Here is a 13007-nt window from a genome sequence, read left to right as displayed (position 1 = left end):
GTATATTAGATTAGCCTCCCGGGTAGGCCTTCTATTGTATAGATGCCTTGAAGGAGGTTTCACATTCTATAAAAACCTCCCAGGAGGACTTCTATTGTATAAAAACCTCTCTGGGAAGTCTTCTATTCTAAGAACTTTTTTGGAGGGCCACGATCTCAAAAATGTTGAGATTTAGGAAAAATGTTCATGGTCTATTCTTTAGAAGACCTTCCAAAAAATCACATGCATAACTGAAGGTTTTGTGAGATGTTCAGTTATATAAAAGGACTTTTAGAAGGTTTCCCAAACAATATATTTTGAGGACTTATGATCCCAAACATGTATTCTTTAGAATAATTTTTCAATATTTGTAAAGGATAATTTTAAGAACAAATTTTCAGTGACTCTGAACCCATTAAACGATGGCCTTGTAAAAATAATTTTCCTAATTCGATTATGAATTTTTGAAAATAAATTTCCAAGGTCCATGATTCCTATAAACTTTGCATTTTTAAGCATAAAAAATATTCAGTAACCAATAGACCATGAAATTCGCCTTTTTGGTAAGAAATATTGCGTGCTTATTTATCTAGATTGTCATGTTTAGACTTCGTATGAAACATAGAAAAAAACTTTTTCAACGTTTTGTTTATGTTTCTCTAAACTGCAGTGAAGCGTAAAAAACCTAGGTAACCCAGTTATGAACCTTGATTCCTTGAAACATGACAATTATTTAAACGTCGCTTGCCAAATCAAAGAGAAAACCCTTCGCACCCCTCTCCACTAAATGTTATGGTCGAAGTTTTTTTCTCTGATTTCTACCCTCAGCTAATATGATTTATTAACCTTAGTTCACGAGCAGAGTACAAGTCATAGATTTAACCTATGTATGTTTTTGCACTGGCATAAAAGAACTCCAAAAAACAACAACTTCAAATATCAAGAATTCCATTGGAGTTGTTTTTTGCTCTTCTTGTTCCTGTTTCTCATATCCTTCTTTTCGTGTTATCTTTCTCCTTCCCCCTCCACCCACGTACAAATTCCACCAAACAACAACAACACCAACAGGATGGAAATTGATTTACTGCCAGGGAGTAACGTTTTAAACGTCAACACATGAATAATTACCCACACGTTTGAATTCAAGTACTCTTTTGGCAAATGGAGGAGAGGATTATGGAGGATTTGTTGGTGCTGCATAACAAGCGCCGTATAAAATTGCAAAAGTTTACATGGTATCCTGGTTAAAGTTCGCAAAAATGACTTACAGTAGGGAAAGGTGAGAGAGAGAGGAGGAAAAATAAAACAAAGAATATAGAACACCAGTGTCGTGATGAACATAATTCTGGGAATTGTTAAAATTTCGCCTAAAAGTATGCATCACACCTATGTTTTAGATCAACCTTTATGTGTATCGAGATACTTAGAGGTGGAAATTGTACAATACTCTAGTGACTGAAACCTTTCCTCGTTTGCAGCAATTTGTATTTCCTTACTTAGAATCCCAACTATGTGATGAACAGAATTCTGGGAATTATTACATTTTCGCCTAAAAGTATGCACCTCGCCTATATTTTAGATCAACCTTTAAAGTTCACAAGAATTATTTACAGTAGTGAAAAGAAGGGAGTGAGAGAAGGAGAAATAAAACAAAGAATATAGAACACCAACGATGTGATGAACACAATTCTGGGAATTGTTAAAATTTCGCCTAAAAGTATGCATCACACCTATGTTTTAAATCAACCTTTATGGGTATCGGGTTATTCAGAGATGGAAGTTGAACAATCCACCAGTTGCTGAAAACATTCCTCGTTTGCAGCAATTTACATTTTCTTACTTAGAATACCAACGATGTGATGAACACAATTCTGGGAATTATTAAATTTTCGCCTAAAAGTATGCACCTCACCTATATTTTAGATCAACCTTTAAAGTTCACAAGAATTATTTACAGTAGTGAAAAGAAGGGAGAGAGAGGAGGAAACATAAAACAAAGAATATAGAACACCAATGACTTGATGAACACAATTCTGGGAATTGTTAAAATTTCGCCTAAAAGTGTGCATTACACCTATGTTTCAGATAAAACTTTATGGATATCAAGATACTTAGAAGTGGAAATTGTACAATACTCTGGTGACCGAAACCATTCCTCGTTAGCAGCAATTTGCATTTCCTAACTTAGAATACCAACGATGTGATGAACACAATTCTGGGAATAATTAAATTTTCGCCTAATAGTATGCACCTCACCTATATTTTAGATCAACCTTTAAAGTTCACAAGAATTATTTACAGTAGTGAAAAGAAGGGAGAGAGAGGAGGAAAAATAAAATAAAGATTATAGAACACCAATGATGTGATGAACACAATTCTGGGAATTGTTAAAATTTCGCCTAAAAGTATGCATTACACCTATGTTTTAGATCAACCTTTATGGGTATCGAGATACTTTGAGGTGGAAATTGTACAATACTCTAGTAACTGAAACCATTACTCGTTAGCAGCAATTTGCATTTCTTTACATAGAATACCAACGATGTGATGAACACAATTTTCGCCTAAAAGTATACACCTCACCTATATTTAAGATCCACCTTTATGGGTATCGGGTTATTCAGAGATGAAAGTTGAACAATCCATCAGTTGCCGAAACCGTTTCTCGTTTTAACATTAGTGCAGCAATTTGCATTTCCTTACTTAGTTTCCCAACCCACATGAGTGTGTCCTTCACATCTTTATTACTTTTCTTCTACAACTCTTCTTGGATAAGTGAATTTTTTAAATTGCCTTAGTAACTTTAGCAATGTGAACAGGTAGGTATGTAGCGCTTACCTTAAGTTGTTCTGTGTTGTTTGGCATGACCCGAACAACACGAACATCACATTTACATAAATAAATTCAAACAGGTGATAATTCATAAAGAAAAATACCATAATTTTGTATTTTGTGTGTTGCGATGAAAAATAAAATAAAAACCCATTATTAAGAGCTCCCTAGAGAGCCTCCAGAGCAGCTTGGAAAAATAACAACGAGGTGATAACTTCCAAATTACATTTATTCATTCGTTTTATGTTTTTCTTGTCTGTTTTTTGCAGTTCTTCCGGTGGCTTTTATACAATCAACGAATCGCATGAAACCAGCCGCTATCATCGAACACATCGTACAGCTCGTGTTATGGCCAGTTCAGCACCACTGGGTACTGTTTTAATGTATCCCAATAAGGCAGGAGGACAACACGATACAATGGCCAGCAATAATACAACGACGACAGGTAATGCCGCTGGCGGTGTGGGTGGTGGTGTTGGTACAACGACTAGAACTCCTCTAACGGAGACATCTGTAGGTCCAGGATCCGGTACAGTGGCTGTTACATCAACATCGGCGCCACAAGCACCGGATATTTCGTTGCGTCAACGAGCTGTGGCCAAATTGCGAATGTTCAATTTCCATTTGAATTGGGATCTTCAGATGACTCATTGCAAACCCTGCGGGTAAGTTAAAGGATGTGAAAACAAAAAGAAAACCCGAAATAGAAAAACACTGAAAGGGATTTTATTTATCAGAAAATGTTGTAGGATTTGTTGCTGTTGTTGTATTGTGTTCTTAGTTTGTGGTTGATTGTGGAGGATTCTTTCTTTTTTTGTAATTTTTCTTTATGCTTTTACTTTTTACTTCCTTTTTATACCCTACACTGTGGTGGAAGGGTATACTCAGTTTGACAAAATTCTTATGATAGATTAAGTTCTAAAAGATAATTCAATATGACTTCTTCAGGGATGGAATGATATATCCATGAGGGTTTGTAAATCAATAAAATCTAGCCAATCCTCTTTTATAGAGCCTAGGAAATATGCGGTGCTACGTGAGACATGCAACGAAATCGTTAAGAGACCTTGGTTTTTACAAATAAGTGTTGAATGTCAGGTTAGAGCACTTAAGAGGTCTCCTATTCTTCAGAAGTCCTTTCTAGAAATCACATTCACTACCCAAGACTTTGTGTGAGATCTTTAGTTCTATAAAAGAACTTTTATAATAAAAAAAACACTATAGAATGCCTATTATGTGGTCTTCCATTTTATATAGGGTCTTTTATAAGGGCAGATATTATATTGAAATCCTTTTCGGAAATTTTCAAATCTATAGAGGAAGTTTTATGACATCTTGTTTGCTTAAGAAGAGCTATAAAAGACTTTTAACGAAGAGTCCAACTACATTGAGGATATTTTAAGAGATTACCGATTTTTTATTCAGAACTCATATATTATTAGAGAGATAATTTGTTTTATAAGTCTTCTTTTTATAGAAGGCATCTGTGGAAGACCATAGCATAAACATAAACCTCTTATTATATCAGATCTGCCGACTTATGAGGTGCTCCCATTCAATAGACCTCTTATGAAGTCTCCTCTTTAATATCCGATCTCTGGTGAAGCCTTCTATGCTAAATAAAACGTTTTATTATGTACATTCTATATTCAATAGTCTCCCCTAATGGGGGCTTCTTTTCAAGAAAAACTCTTTTAGAGGTCTTTTATCAAATGATTGTTATTTTATCTAATGCTTATTTTTTCGAATTTGTAAAAACAAATTTATGACATGTTCGTGGCTATGAAGAAGAACTTGTCATGTTTGTTATTGGAGAGCTGGTATAAGCTAGGTCTACTATAAAAGACTTTCAACGAAGAGTCCAACTATATTGAGGATATTTTAGAAGACCGCCTCAGAACTTATAGTTTTCTAGAGAGAGTTTTCTTATCACATAATTTTTGGAAGGGAGCTATGTGGCCATTTTTAGACGGTATTTCATTCTGTAGAAGACCTCTGAATAAACCTCAGATATGAGATCTGTTGGCTTATGAGGTCTTCCCATTCAACAGATCTCTTATTAGGCCTTCTCTTCAATATCCGAACTCTAGTGACGCATTATATTCAATAGAACAACTTTTATGCGGTATTATATTCAAAAGACTCCCAATCGCGGCTTCTTTTCAGGAAAAACTCTTCGCACGAACTCTAGTGAGGACTGATAATCAACAGAAAATTTGTTATGAGGTATTATATTCAAAAGACTCCAAATGGTGCTTCTTTTCAGGAAAAACTCTTTTGGTGTATCTCAACCAATGGAGGACCATTTATTATATTACACTGTACAACACAAAAAATAATTACAAGATAATTCGACCAGTTTATGAAAGAGGACCGAAAAAAAGAAGACATGTGTATCGGCGTTTTGAAACTTTACGTCGGGAAGTGACCTAAATAGGCGTGGCAAGTTCCGCCCATTTCTACAGGTTCTGAAATATTCGACATCAGATTCCTTGGAATCCTTGCATTTTAGGTATAAAGTGGCTTTGGCAATATTGCTGAAAACAATGCCGGGTATCTTTTTATGAAAAAATTAACCCTCATGCGAGTCACTAAAGGGGTCTTTTTGGTCCCTTTTTTCAAAAACGTTTAAAAACTCCTTTAAAATGTGATCGTTTCAGATCAAAATATTTTACAAAATTATTTGTCATAAAATTTTACTATAGGTCCCCGAATACACCGAAGTTCTAAATCGTACCTAAACGTCAGGAATCTGCGAAAAGTAAAATCTCGTTTTAGGGTTAATGTTGTACTTTATCTGAGTTTATTAAGTTTTGTCCCACAAAACTTCATTCTAGATAGAAGACGTCAAAGACAAAAAAAATCTCCATCAAATTTCAATATAAGTCGCCGAATAAATGAAATATGTATGTATTTGCAATATATATCAAGAAAGTATATACATCAAATTTGCCAACGAAACACCTAAATTTTTTTATTGAACAAATTTGTTTTGTTCTTTTTTCGAGTTGATGCATTAAAGTAACATGAAATTTAGTTCTAGACGAAAGGTGCTAAAAGAAGAAATATTCTACACAAAATTTCATTGCAAGTCCTAGAACAAACTATATATCTGAGTAAAACACTTTGGTAAGAAAATGACGTTGCAAAATTAAATATTATAGGTAGAAATTACTTGTTAAACTTTTAGACTCTTTAATTAAAATTTATTCCATATTGAGTCAAAATCTCCTAAAATACCTCACTTTTTGGGGGTTGTGTCAGAAGAGGAAATATTTCAAATCAAATTTTATTATTAGTCTCTGAACAAAAGAAATTTGTAGCAATAATATTTAACATCTCCAGAAGCTTTCGCTTTTTATATATGATTTAGGAACATATTCTATCGTTTTTATTTTGTTATCTGCGGTCACAAAATATATTTTATTGAAGTTTTTTGATAATAAATTCTTTCAGAAGGTTATGTGTGCTCGATCCAAACTGTTTTTGAAATATCTATGGTGAATATATATAGGGAAAATACTGATTACCCAGGTCGGACTTTGAAAAATTACGCATTTTAGTACTATAAACTAAAATATCGTCATCAGGATAAGTTATAGGTTCCTGATATTGTATGTGAAAATGCGGGGATAGTCTGCGGCTATTGTCCAGTGAATATATATCTGACATACGAGTCCTAACGTCAATGGTTTTGGCATGGTCCTAAATACTCTAATGATGACAGCTACACCTGCTCTGATAAAATTGACTGAACTCTGGTGAGGCCTCCTATTCAATAGAAAGTCTTTTATGATATATTTTATACAATAGAAGACTCCTAATTGGGGTTTCTTTAAAAAAACTCTTTTGGGTCATTTTATCCAATGGCGGACCTCTTGGAAAATTCAGTATTACTGGACAATTTCTTATGTATTTTCCCATTTAATAGAAAACTATAGAAATCTACTTTCATAGGAGGTGTCTTGTGAGATTACATAGTCTTTGGAAGGCCTCTTATAAGGCCATCAACTCATTAGACGGTATTCCGGTATTGAATAAACCTCTTATGATATGAGATCTGCCGACGTAGCCAGCCTCTTATGAGGTATTGACATTCAATAGATCTCTTATGAGTTCTTGTCTTTAATATCCGAACTTTGGTGAGGCCTCCTATTCAATAGAAAGCCTTTTATGCGATTTTTTATTCTAAAGAATAGTAGTAATAGGTGTTTATTTTAAAGAAATGCTCAGAAGAGTTTTTTTCCAATGGCAAACTTCTTGGGAAATTTAATATTACTGGGAAAATTTCTTATGCATTTTCCCATTTAATAGAAGACTATGTTTGAGGTTTCCTGATTTATAGAAGACTTCATACCAGGGACGTAGCCAGAAATACAGCTGGACACCATTTCGATGGGCCAAATGATCATAATGTCAACTTTTGGGAATAAAATATTTCAAAAGAGTATACAAAAGTATCACGGGTCCTCTGGGCCCATCCCCTGGCTACGCTGATGCTCTTACATTTCCGTCTTATTAATGAATAAAGGTCTCTTATTCAATTGCACTTCTGTTAAGAACTTATATTCAATAACAGATCTCCTATGAAGTTTGTTACCATTGAAGCAACTATGAAAGCGTCTTCACTTTCATATCAGACATACTTCCAGGTATCCTATTTAATAAAGGTCACTTATGAGGAATTCTGCACGAAAACTATTTGCCAGGCGCCATTAGAATTTTTTTTGAAAGTTTTTGATCTAACTCGATGAGTACATATGCAAGTAATTTACAGACAGTTGTGTATACATAATATAGTCAAAACTTGATTTTTTTCGAACTGGGACTTGCAATTGAAAAAATTGAAGTTACTTTCAAAGCATTTTTCATTTTTCACAACTTTCGACGTCGATAATCGCGGCAAGAGTACATTGATCAAATTAAATGTTTGTATATCCATAAAGGACCATCCTATAGCACGATGAGAAACGGGTTTAATGAATTCAATCGTGGCCGACACTCGCCAAAAACAAAGGTCGTAGGGTCGCCAAAAAACCGGGCGTTGCACAGTGTTACCGCTTCCATACAAAAGTGGACAACAGTAGAAGGCGTTGACCTAGGGTGATGAATTTTTGCACAAGTACTTATGAGGGCATATCGACTTTGGTCCATATCGGTTGAGAGTTTTATATAGTCCCCATATATATCTTTTCCCGATGTTGCTACAACTCGTTAAATTTTGATCGAATAGTCTTCAAATTTAATATGTGTTATTTTCTTAGGCTCCTGAATAGCTACAGGTATTTTCACTAAAATAGTTCAGATTTGGATATAGCCCCCATATATATCTTTTCCCGATTTGCTATAAATCGCTCAATTTTTGATGAATAACCTTCAAATTTATCATGAGATGTTTCCTCAGACCCTGTTCACTTTCACCGATTTTGATTTGATTTCGCAAAAATCGGTACAAATTTGGATATAGCTTCCGTATATATCTTTCACCAATTTTGCTATAAATCGTAAGATCCGGAAAACATAACCCGCATAAAAATTGAAGGAAACCCGATTAGAGGAAGGAAGGAATTAACATGGCTTGATAACATCAAAGAATGGACTGGTATTCGAGATGAGACAAACTTATTCAGCATGGCCAGACACAGAGAAGGATTTGCGGATTTAATAAATAATTTATGAAATCAAATTATGTACAATTTTGAAATGTAACTAAATTGTATTTGGTCGCTAATATTCGGAAAACGAATTTGCAAATAAAGAAGAAGAAGTAAGATCCGGCAAATTTTGGTGCAAAGAAATTGTGAACAAAAACGATGGTGGTGCTTCAAACGACTTTTATATGATGGTCACAGACGACAAATCTTGGATCTATGCTTAGGAGCCCAAAACCAAACAGCAAACGGCATTGGGGGTCTTTGAAAGCGAACCAAATCCAACGAAAGTTGTTCATGTAAGAAGCACTTCGAAGCAAATGGTCGCCTGTTTCTTCGGCAAAACTGACCGTGTTGCGACTATACGGCTTGAGAAATGTAGGACGGTTAATTCTGAGTGGTACACTACAATTTGTTTGCCGGAAGTCTCCTGAGAAATTCGAAAAATGGACAAGAGAAGACGAATCATTCTGCATCACGACAATGCGAGCTGACATACATCGATTCAAACCAGCGCACAGTGGTCGAAATCACTGATCTAGTGGCGCAAAATTAATAACTAAATAAATTTTGCACAAACTCAGTATGTGTTCGTGGGTAATAATGGACTAAATATATATACCATATAACGGTATCTCCTGATATTCGGTATTTTGAGGATTTAATCCACCCTTTCCAAATTAGTTGCAATTTGTTACATAGTGTTTCTAGTGGTCACTAAATTTTTCCACTAAAATTGAGGACATAGGTCCACGTTTGAGTATATGCCCCTTCTTAGGCACCTCCCGATTTTCAGTATTTTGGGGGGTTTAAGCAAAATTTTCCGCCCAAATTAGGTGCAATTTGGTGGACACAAACATTCTCCATCAAAAATTGTGGACATAGGTCTACGTTTTGATATTGCCTCCATATAACAGTACCTCCGAATATTTCGTATTTTGAGGATTTTGTCCAAATTTTTAGACCAAATAAACTGAATTTTGGCCAACAAGTTGTGTTCTCCTAACATAGGTTTTTCAATGAGGTATTCTATTCAATAGAGGTTCTCATGAGGTTTACTATTCCATAGAATATTTATTTTTAGGTCGACTATTTCATATAAGATCTTTTTTGAAACCTCCCATTCAATAGGATATCATCTATTATGTTTCATATTCAACAGAGGGCCTCTTATGAGACCTGGAAGACCTTTTATGGGGTTTTGTATTCCAAAGAAGTCTTCTGAAATATTTTATATTAAACAAAATACCTTTTACTTCATTATAGATGTCCTTCCGGTTTTGTAAGTAGAAACTTTTCATGTTTAAGGTAACGCTCTTCCATTAAAAATTCTACTTATAGTAGAAAATCCTATTGAGTTTTTGAGAACATGGGTCCCTGGTTTGTTTCATCTCATAGAAGATCTCATCACACATTACCTTCCTGTGTTAAGTAGGAACTGCTCTCCCTGTAGAATATATGCTGCACACTTAGAGCAATGTCTTTAGGTTCTCCATGAACATATTCTCGTAGAGAAGCCTTTGCATTCTTTATTTTCTATAGTTGTTCCATTCGAATCCTTTTGTTAAAAAAAGTAGCCGAAGTTCTTTTTAAGTAGAAACTACTCTCTGTTCTCCCTTATAAAAAGCTTTCGGGTTCCCTATCAAACTCTATCCTCTCCGAAGAGCCGTCGAAGTTTTGATCCATTATCTTTTTTTCATTAAAAGATTTTTATAGAAGATTCTGTTGGTTCATAAATCTCATTAGCCTTCGTCCCATTAGGAAAAACTTTCCAAAGTCCATCTACCCGTAGGATATCTTACGATCTTCTCATCTAATTCCCTCCATATAATTTTTCAACATTCCATAATATACCTTCTGGTTTTATCATTGACGACCTTCCAGTATTCTCCTACGTTTTTTTTAGAATTTTAAATCTTTTCTAAAACACGGCTTTCTGCGAGAATAACTTCTGGCCTCTGATTCTATAATTTTTTTTCCTATAAAATATCTTCTTAGTTTCTTTCAGTCTCCTCATAGAACACTTTTGATTTTTCAAAATTCCGCCTTATTTTATCTCTTCTAAAAATAAGTAGTAATCCAGTAAGTGAATTTTAAATACTCCGCCAAAAAGTATGCTGTCCAATTTACCCTTACCAAACAATAGACCCAATAAATCTAAGTATGAAATATAGATGACGTTGAAGTAGTTTTTCTTTATAATATGGTCAAAAGTTTTAAGCTAGTTTGTATTGAGAATGCCTCAATATCTTAGCTATCTCAATCATGTACCTCAAATAAACTTCGTTGCAACCTGTTTTTCTTTCTTAATGTGATGGCGACGACTTTATCTGCCTCTGAGATAATAATGAAGGCACCACTGATGCTGCAGATGATGAGCAATGTTTGTTTGCTTTGCGTTTTCCCTCTTCTTTTCTAAGGGAGATTGTGGTTTTTCCTGTTGATATTTTCATTTCATTGTTGCTGTTGTTGTTTCATTGTAGTCCATGTAGATGATGTTCATATACAACGTAAAGCTGCTGATGTGTTTCCTGTGTTTCTTGTATTGCTTTTGCCTCGGAACAAAAACTAAGGCTAGGAAAGCCAAGGTATTCATTTGTATATCCCCATTTTTCCATATCTTGCATTGGATTTGTTCTATTCTTCTTTTCGTTTTCATTTTCAAGTGTTTTGTAGTTTTTTTTATGCCCACCAAGTGTCAAAGGTTTCGCAGTGAAATGCCTTTGATGCTGCGTTGTCGCTGTCGCTATCGTCGTCAGGTTAATGGGGTATTGTGTAAATATCCTTCGCACGTTTCAAAACAAAAGGTGCATTCTGAAGAGTTCTTGTTTCGCTTTCACTGCTAGCCAAGTCAATGAGGCCAAAGGACCCTAAAAACGAGTTTTTTTGTGGGAGAACAGCTGATAGCTGTTGTGCTGCCACATTCCACAACCAACCAGTAAGAGTTTCAAGTGCTTTTGTGGCCTAAATACTGTTTTAAACTCAAGTGGCCAGGTTTTTTTTGTTTGTTCTAGTAACTACAGCACAAAAATCTAGACCTATTCTGAGTTACTATTTTTTGCTTCTTAATTTGTTACAATGTTGCCATTCATAGCTCAAAACAAATGACCAAACAGGCTGTGTACTCTGAATTGCATTCACAAGTCAAGTGTTGTGTGGTGGGTGTAGAACATGAATGAAAGGCCTTTTTTCGCATAGTCAGTAACTGATACAATACCATCAACTGCAGTATCTGCTAAATATCTGCCTCTAACCACTAGGAGATAAGATCTTCACTTTAGATGATGGTGTGGTAACTTAACTATGGCCGGGCAGCATTCATTTATTATGGTTGGCCGAGTTTTTGTTTTGAGAGCCTGCCTCGTTTTTATCTAAATTTCTATAGAAATTCCTACACCTTAACTCATGAAATAAACAAAGCAAGAAATCAAGCAGAAGACGAAAACTGAATGCGTGTTTTTTTATCCTTACCTTTAATAGCTTTCCAACCAACCCCAAGCTTATCACCAGTAGTCAGCAACACATGTGTTGTGTGTTCTGTTCCACTTTCTGCACTCACACACAACATAGACGAAATGTCGTCTTAAATGTAAACATTTATAGTTGCTCTCTTCTGCCCCTGCCCTCATCTATGCTACGTGACTTCTAAATATCCTGCTTGTAAACTTGCCTAGGTATGCTCAACACGTTTGTTTTCTAAACTAACAGGGCGGGGAGTGTTTGGAAATTATGAAAAATAAAATAAAACTAATAGAAAAATATTGTTGTTCAAAATTCAGGGGGGAATGCCAGCCGAGCTAGGCAACCAACTGAATCGCACACTCCCTAAAATAAACAAAAAACCTCAACTAAAGATTTCTATAGGATCAGAATTTGTTTTTTGTTGTTGTTACACACAAAATATGGGGGTTTCTATGAACTGGCATGTGGGTTATTGTGGATGTCTAGTGAATACATTTTGAAGAATAAGCAGATCGATAATGTGTAAGGTATTGGAAAGATTTGAAAATAACTAGATATTTTGGCGCCCAACATATCGCTAGTCCCTTGACAACAATCGGCTTTGACTTGCGAATAGTTTAAGGTTGTTTCAAGAATTTATCTGAGATGAATTTGCAAAAGATTGAACATTTTGATGCGGGATGGCGCCCAATATGTCACCATCGTCTCTTGTGGTATAATCGAGGATGCCTTAGGAAAACTTTTTGAGGATCCAACAGTGTTATAAATTTGCATTTGAAAGACTTTTTTTAAGATTTAGAATTTTACGGGAGATTTCTACTTGTGGCGCCCAACGTATTTCGAACCCCAAAAGACCTTGTTACGCTACTAATAGTTTCTGCAGATCCATCAAAGCAGTAAATGTGATTTTATAGACTTTTTAAGATTCTAGATTTTAGGTTGATAGTAATATGTGTATGTGGTGCCCTACGAGAATGCCTTGGAGAAAGTTTCTGAAGATTCAGAATTTAAATTTTGCTTTTCTAGTTTTTTTTTAAAGGTTTCTTTAGAAATTCTTATAAGATTATGGAGAGAGGTTGATTT

The 13007-nt window shown here is 35.0% G+C and overlaps 1 protein-coding gene across 1 annotated transcript in view; it reads left to right on the top strand.

Annotated features, from left to right (window-relative positions):
• Positions 1-13007, top strand: part of hwt (SH2 domain-containing adapter heavyweight) — a 270959-nt gene that overhangs the window by 15547 nt on the left and 242405 nt on the right. Inside the window, exon 2 of the mRNA XM_073979567.1 lies at positions 3081-3476. Coding sequence (XP_073835668.1) covers positions 3081-3476 — 396 coding nt within the window. The remainder of the gene's footprint in view (positions 1-3080; positions 3477-13007) is intronic.

This window comes from Musca autumnalis, unplaced genomic scaffold, assembly GCF_047663935.1.
Source record: "Musca autumnalis isolate F117 unplaced genomic scaffold, ASM4766393v1 scaffold_3, whole genome shotgun sequence".
In the NCBI taxonomy this organism is placed as follows: Eukaryota; Metazoa; Arthropoda; class Insecta; order Diptera; family Muscidae; genus Musca; species Musca autumnalis.
The sequence above is the reverse complement of the archived record's forward strand: the minus strand, read 5'-3'. Positions and strand labels throughout refer to the sequence as shown.